General features: G+C 39.8%; 2 protein-coding genes across 2 annotated transcripts in view; one reads left to right on the top strand and one right to left on the bottom strand.

The window, feature by feature from the left end:
• Positions 1 to 3,472: 3,472 nt before the first annotated feature.
• On the bottom strand, positions 3,473 to 14,383 carry LOC131891928 (uncharacterized). Its single transcript, XM_059241624.1, has 17 exons — positions 14,184 to 14,383; positions 14,091 to 14,122; positions 13,379 to 13,427; positions 13,283 to 13,303; positions 9,653 to 9,703; positions 9,445 to 9,584; positions 9,301 to 9,373; positions 8,646 to 8,744; positions 8,488 to 8,569; positions 7,620 to 7,654; positions 7,509 to 7,560; positions 7,408 to 7,448; positions 7,166 to 7,269; positions 7,073 to 7,089; positions 6,928 to 6,994; positions 4,740 to 4,896; positions 3,473 to 3,739 (listed from the first exon to the last, which is right to left on the bottom strand). The coding sequence occupies exons 1-17, from the start codon at positions 14,293 to 14,295 to the stop codon at positions 3,576 to 3,578; spliced, it is 1,296 nt and encodes a 431-aa protein (XP_059097607.1). The 5' UTR covers positions 14,296 to 14,383; the 3' UTR covers positions 3,473 to 3,575.
• A 1,029-nt stretch (positions 14,384 to 15,412) lies between these two features.
• Positions 15,413 to 16,679, top strand: part of LOC131893635 (uncharacterized) — a gene marked incomplete in the record, with an annotated part of 4,299 nt that continues 3,032 nt past the window's right edge. Inside the window, 4 exon segments of the mRNA XM_059243736.1 lie at positions 15,413 to 15,511; positions 15,578 to 15,633; positions 15,700 to 15,717; positions 15,817 to 15,889. Coding sequence (XP_059099719.1) covers positions 15,442 to 15,511; positions 15,578 to 15,633; positions 15,700 to 15,717; positions 15,817 to 15,889 — 217 coding nt within the window.

The following is a 16,679-nucleotide window of genomic DNA, read 5'->3' as shown; positions in this document are numbered from 1 at the left end:
AAGAACAAAAGGATATTGCCTTCGTAATAAAAAAAAGGATGATAAAATTGTATATAACATATCAAGAGTAGAAAAGTCATGGGTTGGAGAGACACTTATTGCACCCAAATATAGTTTTATTTCTTGGGTTAACCATGATCGCCATGAAAAAAATAATAACATGAAAGCGTGAAAACTTGGAAATATAATTGCAAATATAGTTAAGCCACAAGTCTTCTTTGGCTACTCTTCAATTGATTTGGAAGAGGTTTGCACAATTTAAACGGACCATTTGCAACCATCACCGGGAAATTCCTCGTCCCCGAAATGATAATAACAAATCATGCTTCTTTTCATTCGAAACATTTATAGGAACACGAAAGAAGTGACAAGTTTAAAGAAATTAAGACAATTAGAATCGAGGCCTGACGTCAATCACATATTGAGCAACTATCGCCCACTCTCTATTCTTTCAGCTCAACAAAGGCCTTTCCGTATGACCTTCAAGACCGATCCTGATGAGGTCACCCAAATGACACAAACTGCCGCACAAAACGCTGCCAAATCCAATGAACTTAATCGAGTCCCAGGAGGAATTGTGGGATTCAACCTTCGATGGACGTTGCAATCTTGTACTTAGTTAGGACGCGACAATCAATAGAGTGAATGCTCACTTCGGGAACCAATTTTTTTTATCATCCTTGACATCACAAGAACACTAAACACAGTTGAATAAATGTATCCCTTCCCTGTATGTATCATTACGTTGGCTCGTTCACAATGAAAGATAACCTAGCCATTCAATTATGAGAATGAGATGGTGATCTTATCGGCTATTTTTGCCTTTTGTAACTAGCTTTTGAAATAAATTTCTATAATAACAATTGAGTGACATAAAGGCTACACCGAAGAGTAGAAAGTATTCAATGAATAAATCTGATTTGCTTGAGTAGGCCATATATTTCTATATCCTTATATGCCAACTTATTCACCTTAACAGTTATGCTTAGGGCTTATTCAAAAGCAGAGATTTAGAGATTCATGTTTCCCTTATGACATCATATTTAGATGGTATCTAATTTACCAATAAAATAAAGCTTTTAGGATCCGAGCCTATAAAAAAGGTATGAATAAAATTGCTTATGAAAAGACGACAGAACGGGCTTTTGCTCAAGAACAGCTCCAAATCAAAAGCCCTTATCAAACAAACACCTTCGAGTTTCTCGACGGTATTTATTGGAAGCAAAGTATACGATGAACGAGCCCCAGAAAGAAAAGTGACATACTTAATTAATTAAATTGATCCCTAAAAACCATAGATAGCCCCAAAACCTTTGGGTATTATTGAAAATCGGCAGTATCACATAGTTTTTGTATCTTTCTTGAATCCTCTATGTTCAAAGAGTAGAGCCTTAACATTTTCTTGTGTATTTCGAAGGTGTTTCGAAGGTCTATACTAGAGGGATTGTCAGAGAAAAGACACTCCTACCAAGCCACTTGAGACTTTGCTTTGAGCACATTTTGGTAGTTGGGCAGCAGGGTGTCAGGCTGATTGACTTCTCTTGCGTTACTCAGTTTCAACCAAAACAGACAAACGAGCCATCAACTGACTGCCTCCCTGAATTCGGAACTTGATTTTGAGAATCACGTAACTAAATGTGTTCAAAGCCGATCCCCATGGCACACACCAGGCAGCCGCGAGGGAGCCAAAAAAAATCTCAGAAATCTCGTGAGTGTCGTTTCTCTGACTATCCCTCTAGTCTATACTATAGGATATAGATACCAATAATTGTTCAGAGAAGGTACGAAAGGTACCTGATACTGTACGTTTTCAAAAGTATCCATGAGCTTTGTCCCAACCCAGGATTTAAGGTCAATTGTAGTGACTGAGAGGCTTAATGTGCGTTTTGAGAGCACCTTCAAGCCCCCGAGAATCCAGGTTTGGTTCGAACAATGAAGTCCACTTCTCGTCTTTCTCGGGCTCCTTCATTGTTTAATTTGCTTCCCTCTGATATTCGTAGGGAATATGTAGGCCTTGTTGATCTTGTTGCATCTTTCAAGCCGGACTTGGACAAATTTTTAGATAGTATTCTAGATCAACCCTATATTCAAGGACTAGCTCGGTCTGCCAACTCAAATTCGTTGGTAGACCAAATATCATATAAAGATTGAAAGGTAATAAGTAGACGAATTTCAACCTTTCATTTTAATAGTACTGGGGATTACATTCCTTGGAACGTTAGAAAAGCCCTTGAAAAACCAAACCAAAAAAAAATAAGTCCCCGTACGGTTTGCTTTCATGGCGCTCTATAGAATCTCGAAGAAGGAGAACGAGGTAGGCAAATCGTTGGTGGCACTCCCACCCGTAACGCGAAGAGGATAATTTCTTCGTTACAAGACTTCTGCAAAACACTGCTTATCCCTTCATTCACCGGAGCTTCTTTGTCAGAGATCAAACGAACCGCCAATTTATAGTGAAATAGGAAAGAGTTTGAAGCAGTATTTACGAAGCATTTCCAGGGCTGCGGCAATATGGTCACCCAGATGGATCTATATCTCTACACGCTATGAATGAGCTGAGTATCAAGAACCAGATATCGTAACGATTATGCACTGTTTCATGAATGAATGGCTAACGAAATGAATATGTGAAACACTTTCTCTCATCATAGCACCCGTCCCACAAGTCACTTGTCAAGTGAATGCCGAATCATCTCAGTTCTCAATATAATCAAGTGATTGGAAAACTGATTTACGACACAATCTTGAAACAAACACATCTAGACGTTCAAATGTTTTCAAATGTCTACACCAGCCCTCGTGAATTGCTATGTATACCAACAAAAATCCTGAGAAATGATTTTTATTTTTCTCTTTCATCACCATTATCTGGCGCTCGTTCTCTTCAAAACACTCCACGCACCAAATACAATTCTGAACTTATCAATTTTCCTCCCATTCCTGAAGCCTTTTCGCATTTTCTAGTAAAAAGAACAAATTTAAACCTAAGATAGATGTTTTTCTTTGCTTTTCATGTTTTTCTGTCTTTATCTTTTTCTTGGTCCCTTCTTTTCTTCATAATTTGAACCGATATGATTTCCTTCTTGTCTTTCTAGTTCAGTTTGTATTTTTTTCCAACTCACGTTATTATTCTGTTGCAGCTTGGCCTCTGCAACATTATTGACTATCTATGTCTTCTTTAATTTGCCCAGGTCTTGGTGAAAGCAAGCTTTGGCCAACCCGGAACCTGAGGAATTACATGCTCATGAAATTGTTGATATATTAAGATGTTAACTTAAAGCTTAGATTCCGATATTATCCAATCATGTTCAAAGTGTTCCTGAAATAAATTGATCTATCTATCTGAACTACGTACAACTGTCTGATATTGGCCAATTACAATTACATTTTAACAAACATCACTTGTCTAATTCACCATCAAGAACAAGGCAAGGCGAAGATGTTAGTATGTCATTTATTATTATTTTCAATATAATATCATCAAATTGTTCGTGATGTCAATGCTTCGTCATAAGGTAGAACATTTTGCTCCAAGAAACTCTCTAAATATGCGATAAACATTGGATTTTGGTCCTCTAAGAACAAGCTTGCAGTGTCCATCGAAGATTGAAGCCCACGATTCCCCCGGGAATTCGGCTCAACTCGTTGGACGCAGCAGAATTGGGAGCGGCTGAAGTAGAGGTTAGAGTCACCTCATCTGCGTCCGTTTTAAAGGTCATGCGGAAAGGTCGTTGTTGGGCTAAAAAGGGAAAATATCATATTCGACTTAAAAAGTGAGAAAAAAAAGTCTTCGCCGTCGGAATAGGTCCATATCTACCTACGTACAATTAAACATAAGTGATTAGAATTTTACTGGACCATAATATTTCACTTGATTTGAATGCATCAAAGTCATGTTTAGAAATACCGTATATCGTTTATAATGTCGTCTATAGTCACCGCTACAATTTGTTTCCGCAAAAATCAAAAGGTCAGTAATCATCACACAAGTATCAAGAAATTAACAAATATCAAGTTGACGAGCTGTCCGTGGGAGTGTGGTTTGTGAATTAGTACGAGATCTTGCCTTTTTCAGTACGAGCATCTCCAGAACGTACTCAAAACATGGGAGCTAAAACAGCGACAAATTTGGATTTGGTTGGTGAACAACGATTCTGGTTTCTCAACACAAATTGCCTTTCGTTGGGATTTTTGTCTCTCTCTCTTTTTCGACCGTTAGATTGGAAATGGCAAACACTTTTTCGAGCAATGACTGAAATTTTCAATTGAACAAAATCAAAGTAGGAAAGTCGCAAATATTGTTATCATAATATGCTATTTTTTCCATGGCAGTCTGACTTCGCGGTTCAGCAGAGATACCTAGTGCTCTTGGGTTTATGATTTGATACAAATTTATCTTCGACCCTGGTTGGGTTCGCCTCAAGCATTTGATGGGAGGTTTACATTTTAATGCTGGCTATATGATTAAAACATAAAAAAACTAGCGAATTCAAACACTCAAGTTACTCGTTCTAAAGTGTTATAAAAACTAAAGGGGTATCATCAATTTGATGGCTGTTTCAAATCATAGCATCATTTCTTTTGAAGGGTAAAATTTTCAGATGCTATGATATGAGCTTTTTCACACCTACAATGATGTCGATCAACTTTGTTTTCAAGTACATACTCCTTATTTTTTTCTTGACTCATGAAATTCGTGACAATGCGAGAAATCTGATCATGATACAACGCATACTTACTGCAAACTGACAAGGACATTCTCCGGTCGCCATTGTCATTGGCTGAACTAAGTTGTCGCCCGCAAACCCGATCACTGAGCCGCACATCCGAACCGATGCTGCCAACAACAAACGTGTCTGCATCTTCGGTTGCGACATCGGACTGAGCATCAGGAATCTAGAAAATAATCATGGTTACTAAGAATCTGCAATGCTTGCTAATACCTTCTACCGTGTGGCGCATTTTATCTTATACACTTTTTAAAATGATTTTTTGTCTGACTAAAAGTAATTTTATGGACCTAAAGCAAGTTCTAGAGATTTTGTGAGATCTGTAGGTTTCTTTTGCGCCTAATTGGGTAAAATTCTTCACAACAATAAGAATTTTATTCAAAGATGTCCGAGCTCTATGAAAAAGTCTTTGTGCGTATTGTTACTGATGACCAGCCAACCTTCACTGCCAAGTACTTTGGAATTGCAAAGGAGACCGCCTACAATACAAAAATGTTGTACCTAGTTTGGACAGATCAAGGCCTCCCTGAATACTTTGACCTCTTTTTGAACCCTCCGGACTCATTGTACAACTTTTTTAAAGTGCAGACGGTCTTCCTGCCCACCAGCAACAATACGCACAAAGACTCTTTTACGGAGCTTGGACATCTTTGAATATAATTATTATTGTTGTGAAGAAATTTACCCAATTAGGCGCAAAAGAAACCTGCAGACCTCACAAAATCTCGAGAATTGGCTTTAAGTCTATAAGATTACTTTTAGTCAGAAAAAAAATCATTTAAAAAAGTGTGCAAAATGATATGCCCCACACGGCATTGTGAGAATCTTGTCTCATTGGATTATCTTACATGTTGGTAAATATGGCACATATCACTGTTAAGCGATTAGGGGAATATAGAACCATAAGTAGAGTAGGGACGTGTAAAGTAATGGCTCGAATTTTCGCTTACGAAGGCTAGCTGGGCTGTGCCACAATAGCTTCATTAACTACCCGAATGGAATCTCATCTAGTGTCTCCAAATCTTTATTTCCAGAAATGGTCGCAAATATCAGACAGCATTTTATAATAGTGCCAAAGCATTTAAATCCGACAATCTTCTTCTCCATGGTGTAATGATAGGACAGGTCAAAAAAATGCAAATCGAAACAAACAAGAAAATATTATGTATCATCATTTGATCGGAAGTAAGAAGAATGCAGACAACAGGTGCAACTGATGGGAGCCAAAAAGTTGTCCCCAAACAATGGTTGAAGCTCCTCACGCCGTTGACTTGAGTTCAATGCTGATTAGAATAACTTACTGAAGATTTGAAAAAGACTTCATTGTTAATTTACAAAAAGCACTCAGTGCTTATTTCCAAATGATAACAAAGCACATCTTACTTGGTGGTACGAGCAAACTCATTCAAATACATGAAGCATTATTGACCACATTAGCAGAGGAGAAGAAGCAACAACTGGCTCGTTCCCATCCTAAGTATACTCCTCAAGTTTCAGATAGATAAGGCGTCTTCATCAGACCTGAGTGATTACGGCATTGTAGGGCTAAACATAAGACCATGAAGAAGTGATATCTAGTAGCTGTATAATGAAACTTGAACTGTTTGGGCACAACCTCCTTTCTGAGCACTTGAGGTTCAAAGCTTTGAAGACGTTGTTCGGACCAGTCCAAACACGTCAGACCGGATCAACTTAAAAAGTATTCGGGAAAAAATTGGTAAAGGCATCCTTGAGAAAGACTTCTCTGACAACTCTGTGAAGAGGAAGGACCACCGGTGCATAGCACGGATTCCTGGAGCTTTACACTTACCTATATTTTATTCAGGAACCTTCAGTTCAATATCTAGAACACTTTTACCTACCATATGATTGCCAGTGTACTTGGTTCCCTTTCCATTTATTACTGTAGCATATTGTAATGCTTTTGGAAATGTTGGTTACGGGATCTTCAATCTTTATGTGCTATAACACCTGGTATTTGGTAAGGTAAAAAAAACCAAAGTATATACCACCTATACCAATTCACAATAGTCTAAATGCCGAACTAAGTTTTGATCGCAATATCAAAAAGCATCTTGGCATTTTCTTAGCTCGACAAACCAGAAGGAACAATCATAGTACATAATTTTTGGGCATTCTCTCCTGTCGAAGCTTTTTTCAGATTGATGGAGATGTACAATTTTTGTTATAGACTTACCAAAAGATAGTCGCCTTGGCATTTTCCGTCGGTTTCCCCACGTGCTTTATTGCCTCCTGCAGTGGTACTAAAACAGAATTGTGATGCGTTTTCGGTTGATGGGAGAGAAAAGCTCAAAGTTCAACTTGTCTAATGTTATCCTTACCTGATACCAAACGATCCCTGCAACATGAGATTTCAAGTTGTTTGGAAACTGTAACAATCATGAGGAAAACGTTGAGTGATTTCATTCACTTACAGTTATTTGATCCGTTCCCAATATCTCAGGGATCCAACAAATAGCGCAAGTGTTCGTCTCTTGTCTCCAGCACATGCTCTGTTGTTGATTTGAAAGATGGGTCGCTAAAAGTTTAAAGTACGCTGATAACAAACAATAAGGGAAACGAAAACAAACTCAAGCTCCAGGATGGTCAATGATAAGTTGATAACCAAATTGCAAACTGAAAGTAGTTTTCCTGTAACGTTGGGCTGAAAACGTACTTGATGGTTCCAATATCGATGCTGTTGTGGGGAAATTGAAACTGAAAGACAAGAGAGCTTTTGGAATAATTGTTGATTTGACTATCATGGTCTGAACGTACCTTGCTACTGTCCCCGTGGTTCCAGTAAAGTACTGAAGACATCCATCAGGTCCTGTGGGAAACTTCTTTAGCAAATGGTCTATTTGGCGCAAACTGTTAATGATCATTTACCTCCTTGTTCATCGCCACAAGCATATTGAGTCACTGCACAATTTCATGAACATTACAAAACACTAACCACAACACAGAAAGATATTTTCGCATAAGGTTTCAAAGAAAGCAAAAATGGAGAGATTTGAATAAAAATGTGCCAATTACTTTACAATTCGAAATATCAACTTAGGGTAAGAAGAGAAAACATCCGTTGAAAACTTCCGCTAAACAAGGAGTAGATATGTTCCTACATATAGAGGGTGCGAGGCATGTGGCGTTCAACTTTCAATAAGAATTGAACGATTGATCCAGCTAATGAAATACTCAACCAATCGCATGAAACTCGGTATTTGGATAGATTGGGAGCCACATCATATTATCTATTAATCCAACTTCTTTTGGCGTTTTAATCACTTTGCAAGACGAGGTCAGAATCGGCCAACAGCTTCAAAGTTTTTGAAACTGGAACACCGCTTGCCCCGCACCCTGTAGTGAGGTAAAAGAAGTGTGAGCATGCATGAAGACTAGCTTGCCACATAGAAGCGGAAAATGCCCGCTTTATTTGTAATCGATTTCTTGCTGCCAATCTAACTTGTATGACACTAGAATTAAACACTAAACACTAAAACCTATAGCATGTACGAACATCAGCAACGATCTTCGTGGCTGGTCAAGCTCTATTTGCTCACGCCTTAAGCTAGACGTAACAACAACGTCCACAACGAGGGTGTCAAATTTAGAACTTTTCCTTACTTTCTTCACTTGCCAAACTCCATTGTTGTTTTGTTAGTGTTTTGTAAATAAAAAGAACTCCACTATCCCCCAACATGCTGTTGTTTCAATATTGGGTCAATATCATGAGGAGTTCAGTGTCAATTGCTTTCCTTTGATGTCCCAATTTCGCGTTCCACCTCCAACTAGGCCAAAATTTGCTTCGTTGCACTTATCAGGGGATGCATCCACAATCACTTAAATTGAAGCAGATCCAAATCCATATTGAAAAAATCCATTACTAATCTGGTTGGAGAGATATTTTCGCATTACTATGTTGTCCACTGTTGAATCCACAAATAAGAGGCGGAGCAAAATTTCCGGGGGCCGTGATGGTGAAAGTGTCGGTGGTGCAATCGCCGATGGCTCCGCCTACAAATTGGAACATGACTCTGTTTTGGCATTGATAGCATGGTTTTCTCATGCTTATTCGCATTTCAAAAAAGCGTTAAGTTAAGCACAACCCAATAGATCCAATTGTCAAAAGTGATTAATAGTGTTTGTTGATCCTTCCATGGAGCATGGGCAATATTGACACGGGTCTATGGGGACCTTGAAAAATGCGTACGCGTAATGCGATCTAACCTCAAAAATACAAACTAAACTACAATATTGCTTTGTCCAGCAAACTAATAAACAATTTGGCTTCATGAAACTCGTCAAACAAATGATTCACCATTCTGTGCAGTGAAATCAAACCAAAGCTTGAAGAACTTAAATGAATTGCAAGAGACTTGGTCCAAGGGCGTAAGACAAGTAGGGTATTTTCATATTGATATTCTTATTCGACTCTCTCAATGAGCATGAAACTATGAAAGTTCCGTAGCACGTTACATCACTCATTTTACATTGTAATCATTTTGCAATCTCAAGTACTGAAACACTAACTCCCTTTGGCATTAATCTCCTTACTGGCATCTTAACTTACCTTCGGTGGTGGCCGCCGTCATGGCGGGATCAGAAATGGCAGTGCCTGTCACAGGGCCTTTGATATTGAAGGTCTAGAGGAAAAGATTGGATTCAAGTTAGAAGAGTTGGCCTTGTTGCGCTTCTTCCAATGCCATTGTCACACCATAAAGTCGAATCGGATCCGGCATATATCTCGGCTGCATGGGCAAACCGTGTACTTGCACGGACTGATGGTGCTGGCCGATCCAGTCTCAACCAAATAGGTGCAATTCTCCACAGTCGTGGCCCCACATGACAAGGTGACTGGGAGGTTGGATAAGAAGAAGCCATTGAAGGGTTTTTCGAATGATGGACCATTTTATTCAACTTACATGCACAGCACACCCCATATCCACCAGCACATGAGCCCGCCGATGAACCCCCTAAAACGGAGGTGAATCGTTTAGATGAGAGCAAAAAAACTGGCCTTTGAGGCAGTAATGCTTTCTCGAGGGGAGTATGAAAAGGAGACGAGCTGCTTTGAGTCAACTGAACATTAGCAGATCGGTCGGGAATGGGGAACAAATACTTCAGAGCACTATAATTCGGGAATGGTTTTGATGGCCTCAAGCTTTCAATATTCAATGACATCCCAACCGTGCCTTCTTTAAATCCCAATCTTGAATATCCGTTCTTACTTTTGGAGAAGCGGATGCCTTTTCAATATTCTTTTAACTTTCCTAGCAAACGTAGACAAATCGTTTTAAGAAATTTTTGACATTGACCACCACGTTACATGCTCTTTTCAAGAATTCCAACTCAACCCTACATTCGCACCCTTTGTGGCGAGAATCTACATTTCATCCACGCCCTTTATTTCTATGACCCTACTGATGTAAACTGAACATAGGAATAAAGAAAATATTGTTATTTGTAGAAAATGATAAGATTTAAACCGCCAGTGAAGATTCAAGTAAAGACGATCGAGACTGAGATCTGAAAAGGTCAAAGAGTGTTGCCAATTGCAGTCATCCATCATCCCACGGAGTTCAAACGCCGAAAGAGTGAAAGGTGATGTCTAGGGGTTGGAAGAGTGTTTTTTTTACATTAAATTAAGTTTCTTGGTCATTTTTGGCAAGAAACTACTTCATGAATGCTAACCATGAAATAACCTAAAACCGAGGATTTTCGAGGAAAATGATAGGTCTTCGTCATGTTTAGGGGAAAGTTAGGGGAAATGCAGGATGGGTGTAAAAAAATTCTGTGCAATGGTTGTCCTCGCTCATAGTTTTGTTTGACATGAAACCTCAAGCTTTCATTGAGAGGAACTATTGAACACATACAGTAGTGTCATACTGCAAATGATCTAATTTTAATCTGAAGGCGGGTGGGAACCCCCCCATCGTTTGCCACCAAAACATCATTCTACAATGCAAGTGAGGGCAGTCTTGATGTCAGAACCAAAACTAAAGGCCTGCTGAGGACCGTCAAGAGGCCCAGGGAAATAGGTGAGCCTTTTTGGTGTCCATCCTCAGACCGTTGGTGAGAGGAGAAGTTCATCCAAGAACAACGAATCCCTTTACAACAGACAACAAACCGAGGGCAAAGATCTGGGATTGAACTGAGCCCAAAGAGCAAGAATTAGAAAAATATTAATCAAGCAATTTTACCCTAAATACCACATTAATACTTGAATATCCAAACAAGTAAAAAACTACTTTCCCCTTTTTAAACTAATTTTTACGTTTTCAGAACTTATTTTGTCTGATTTTCGTAACTTAAAAACAACAATTTTAACCAAAATCACAAACTATTCCTCTGACCCCTAATGATGAATGATAAGTTTACCATCTTTTTTGGCGTTGCACGGTCATACCTTTGTGAGCTGTTTTGAAAGGCCGCGCCTGAAGTGAAAACACGACGGGGTAAGCTCATTTACAGTATGTTCTACGGTCCTTTCAAGAGAGTGCATGTCAGGCGCAACTCTTCCTCGCCAGCAAATGTATCACACAAAGCCATATAGATTTCTGATTTCACCCGGCATGCAATCTTGTCCAAGGACCTGAGTTTCCCATGGAAGCCCAAAAGCCACAGATCCTCTGCCTAGCAAAGCCATTGAGGTGAAATGCAAGAAGCAGTGCTGGCTGGCCCTTGCTCAAGACTGCAAAGGTCGGAAAAGAAGAGCATGGCTAGGTTCACCACGGCTGAAGTCTCCGAGGCCTGCTGTGCCTTCAACCGTCACAAAGGGCCCGTCATTTAGGTCAATGGATGCGATATCGATTGAAATTTATTGTTACGTGACAAAAAATACCTTTTGTTTTACAAACTTTCACCCGAAAACAAGTGTAGATGCCTTAATGCCCCTTTTAAAGTTTTGTACCAATACTTCTGCCCCGGCTTTGTATTTGCAAAGCTGGGAAGAAATTGACAACATGACACAGGAGATTCAGATATCACCGTGGTCAAATTACCTGTTCCAAATTTCGAAAGAAATACCGAAACTGGTCTTAAAAATATTCAAGCTCACAAAACCATGCGCTGCAACAATCAAACCTTATAGTTATAACTATGCATATATATTTGGAGGCCATCTCTTTATCGTTGGCCGAAAACTATGACATGATTTCCTAAGGAGTTACTGAGGCTAAATGGCTTTGTTTTTTTCAACAATTTTAGACCCTAAATGTCCCCTTGATTTTTTGAAAACATGGTATCCACTGCATTTTTTTCTGTCTTTGTCTTTCTCTATTGCTGACGATACAAAGTTATTTTCTGGTAGAAATGGGCAAGATTCTAGTAGCCTTGCAAAGGACTTAGATCGAATCTACTCGCGGGTAACTGAGAGTAATATGGCCCTGAATGGAATGAAATTCCGCTCACTGACATTTGGGTCAACCCCCTTTAAATACTCCACTCGTAGATAATGGAGGTAAAGATATTGAGCAGGTCTCATCTATGAAAGATCTAGGGTGTCAGTCTCCAAATAATGGAAAGTTCGATGAACATATCCAGTTGAAGGTGGGTAAGGCTTTTCAAATGTGTGGTTGGATATATCGCACGTTTGAGTCCAGAGATACACCACGATGCTAACTCTGTACAAGTCGATGTCAGCCACATCTCGATATGCTTCACCCATTTGGGCTTCAATGAGTTCAGCAGGTTTGCAAAAGCTCGAGCAGGTCCAAGATGTTTCACTAGGAACATCATAGGATTGAGAGAGCTCTCGTATTGGGAGAGGCTAAAAAAATTGGGACTGTACAGTGTTCAGAGAAGGTACGAAAGGTGTCTGATACTGATAGGTCTTCAAAAGCATCCATGAGCTTGTCCCAACTCAGATTTAGGGTCAATTCTAGTGACAGACGAGGCTTAATGTGCGTTTTGAGAGCACCTTCAAGCCCTCGAGAATCCAGGCTAGTTCGAACAATGAAGTCCACCTCTCTTCTTTCTCGGGCTCCTTCATTGTTTAATTTGCTTCCCTCTAATATTCGTAGGGAATACGTGGCTCTGTTGATCCGGTAGCATCTTCAAGTCCAGGCTTGGAAGCAATTTTTAGATAGCATTCCTGATCAACCATATATTCAAGGACGAAAATTCGTTGGTAGACCAAATATCATATAAAGATTGAAAGGTAATAAATAGACGAATTATAACCTTTCATTTCAATAGTACTGGGGATTACATTCCCTGTAGCGGTTAGAAAAGCCCGTGAAAAACCAAACCAAAATAGAATAAAAAATAAACAGCAACGACCTGACATGTTGCGATTACTTAATTTTAGTTGAAACTTACCCAGATCCACGTGGCACATATTGCCAATCGTACTCGTCTGTTTCACGTTTCATACTTTGTTCATGTGCAGGGTTATAAAATAGATTCCCAAATCAATAACACTCGCTTCTCAATGTCGCTGTTTGGTGCGTTCCATACTATTTTTGCCCCATTCGAGTGGGCTTTCTCATATTGCCATGTGGTACTGACTGGGCGATGCGAGTCATAATAACGCGTTGCTGGTGTCAACTAACCTCGAGTTTTGCATTCGTCGCCTATATGAAAAGAGAAGAGAAATGAATCATTGAATACAGTTCATAAGGAAACTTTATGTTCTTTTGGTGTCCTACCGGTGTAACACGTCCCGTTTCGAACTCCTCCCGCGGCGCAAGCTTCATTCTGAAATCAAGTGAAAACTCTCGTGGGAGTAAGATATTTCTGCTCTTTCTCACCATTGCAGACTATGCAGACTCTGCACTCAAAAGCTTAGGCGTCATCCAGCTAAGGCTTCACCAATGTCTCCACGATTTTTTGTTATTCCTTGGGAAACAATATGATAGTATGCATTCCCTTCGCACTTAATGCCAGACACTCCTAGGGTTTAGCATTTTACCCGTATATACCAGAGCCTTGCTGCCGTCATGAGCAATAAGCTTCGTCGCAGCCCATTGTCCACGATCACTCGGGTCAAGGTGGTCAAGTCATCTCATGATTTGTTTAAAAGGTACAAGTCATTCAAGTAGATCCAGTTTTGTTTTTACACGATGTGCTCATCAGGTAAAATAATGTGGTCCAATTCTTCTTGCTAGCCCATTTCGTGATACTTTTCATTGCGATGTGGGTAGCGCTAAAGGAATTCGATTTTGATGATTACCTCAAGGTTTCTGCACAGCCTTCGGCCTTGCCACACTCTCATGTCCTTCTTGGACTATTCCTACAAAGTCAAAGATCAGTCTTCTCTTCCACCTTGCTGAAGATCGCCAATCATGCTTTATCCACTCAAATGGTTGGTTGGACAGACAGACACCATGGATATTGAATCATAAATAAGCAAGCATTTACCTTGAATTTGACGATTTGGAACATGGATATGACTGAAAAGAACAAAGTGCCATAAAAACAAAGATATTCAGATTCATAAATCAATTGCCTCACGTTTTCCCGCTCTACTCTCTTGAGTCGAGTTCAGAGATGAGTCCGTTGAAATCTCCACCAAAGAAAGAGATAGCACCAGTAAACAGGACAGGAGAATCTGGCCGGGCTCCATGATTCTAGAATTGACACAAGTTCTTGCCAGAACAAAAGGTTAGATTTCGATACTTCTCTTTGGACAATGAAAAAGACAGGACCGATTGATGTTGTTTGGTACCTCGCTTGTCCAGCTCTAAATGAAAAGTAAGCTCAAGCGATAGGATATCTGACTACGCAGAGATGCTGCATTACGTTGTCTTGGCACCCTCTCCCTCCCTCCCTCTACCTGACCTCAGCGGGGTTGAAATGGGGCAAGAATGTAACCCTGTCAAACATCTTGTTAATCTCGCTCACTTGAGGGAGAGTTCCGCCAACCCAGTTGGTTTGAAAGCTTATCGCTTTCCATCATTTGATTGTACCAAGCGGCTTTCTTGCGTTAAGTAATGCTGAGCCAGTTGAACCGGAATTTCCACCAATTTCAAACCAGTTGCAGGCGCGAACAAGCCCGTTGACTAACTTTGCCCTACTTTCCCTTGGAAGTTTGGAGACTTCCTCGACGATTGATTAAGGTTTGGCTCGATCAATTGGGGGACAGAGGGTTGGAAAACCCGTTTCAAGACCGGTGAATTGCTTGGGCGTTCAAAAGTGGAAGACAATGAATAGAGCCAAGATTTTCATTTGTTCCAATCCCTCGGCTCGAAAACATCATGGCTTTCCGTGCATTTCTAGCCATCTTTTTATGCATGGCTTTTGGGACCTTAGCTTTTGGATTTCGGCAAAACATCAACAAACTTGAAAATTCTCATCGCGAAGGGAGTAAGTTGGAATTCATTTCTGAAACAGGAATATGATATTACCATACATAATTGCTCCTCTTTTCAGAGATCTTTAGCCTCTTCAATGTCGTTCGATTCAAGGTAAAAAAAAAACATACTGCTGATCATTGGAGACTCTTTCATATTTTACTTGACTCCCTTACCTTAAGACTTGCCACCACTAACCCCCTCGCCCCATAGATCAGTTAAAATGATTTGTAAGCGAGGAAAAAAATAAGTAGCAGTGCAACGTCCTTCTTTCGAATATCATTGACACGTTAAAAAACAAATCTAATTTTGCCTTCCTTCCCTTTGACCGACTCACCAACGCACCCTCCAGAATGCAAAAAAAGTAAAGGTTCACGTTTTTTTAGAATGAGGGCTGCCCAGGAAAATCTGGCGACGGAATGGGCTGCTGTTTGAGTCAGCAAGATTGTGTCTCAAAAGGAGGCATGGCATCCGGTAACTGTGCTGCAGGTGAAAGAAAAGTGAATGATTTATTTACCCATGCGATCCCTTTCTTAAATGGTTCTTGCTTTTTAGGATTCGGCGTTTGTTGCGTCATTGTCGTTACAGGATGTAGCGGGACGGTGGCGAATGTAAGGGCCATTCGTTTACAATTAGTACTAATGTCTTTTGGTGACTTGAATTTTCCTCCCTTTTAGAATTGCACTTATGTCCGGGTAAGAAAAGAAAATCATTGGCAAATTTGTGGGATTTCCAAAATTTTCGGAACCGGTCATTCTTGCTCTTCAAGGTAAATGAACACTTTTATTTCATAGAATGACGGATTTCCTGGTTCGGACTCAAAGAATGGCAGAACTTGTACGGTGGCAATCAATAGGATCGCAGACGGTAAGGCATCTTTAAATCCTTTTTTATTTTCAAAAAGTTTCGAACAACTCCTTTTCGTTTTCAGACATCTGCCAAATTAGGTGAGTGGTGATTTATCATATAATGTTTTGAAAAGTGGATAAAGGGGGAAATTTCATTTTCTAGTCTACTTGTGATATATCTTTAGCTTTATCCACAAAAAAGTGAAAATCCATTGGCTCAACACCCCCAAAAAATCTATACGCATTGCTGATGTAGACTTTTGTCAATTTTCATCTCAGTAGCAAGCTGGTGTCTTTCCTAAGTGATACTTGAAATTCATTCAAATGTCTCAGGTGTTTTCCTCCTGTCTTAGTGAAGTGGTTCGAATTGTGTCAACAGAAATTGTTACTGTGCAACAAAATGCCCGACACGATATACAAGAACTTCTTGCATTGAACTTTTTGTCAAGTGTTCTAACTCCGAAGAACTGTTGGCTAAAATTGAGTGTTTTTGCTTTTTAGATTGGATTTTGAGCTCACCACACAATTTCCTCCTGGAACCGAACCAGGTAGTTCATGTCTTGCATTATTATTTGGGCTATACGTGTAGTACCCATCAAAAAAGTTAAAGTGGAGACTCAAAGTTCTGAACTCTATTCCTGGAAATCCGCTGAAAATGAGAAGCTCAAGGGCAAATGGTGGGAAGGTTAGTTAATACAGTTGCGATATTAGAGGATTGGACGTCGAAATGGGTTTGCCATCACAATATTTTTTTTGTGCGGACTTCCTTACCGCTACCGAGATTGGAATCCCAGCAATTCAAGACGAGA

Source organism: Tigriopus californicus, chromosome 2 (genome assembly GCF_007210705.1).
Source record: "Tigriopus californicus strain San Diego chromosome 2, Tcal_SD_v2.1, whole genome shotgun sequence".
NCBI classification, from domain to species: domain Eukaryota; kingdom Metazoa; phylum Arthropoda; class Copepoda; order Harpacticoida; family Harpacticidae; genus Tigriopus; species Tigriopus californicus.
The sequence above is the reverse complement of the archived record's forward strand: the minus strand, read 5'-3'. Positions and strand labels throughout refer to the sequence as shown.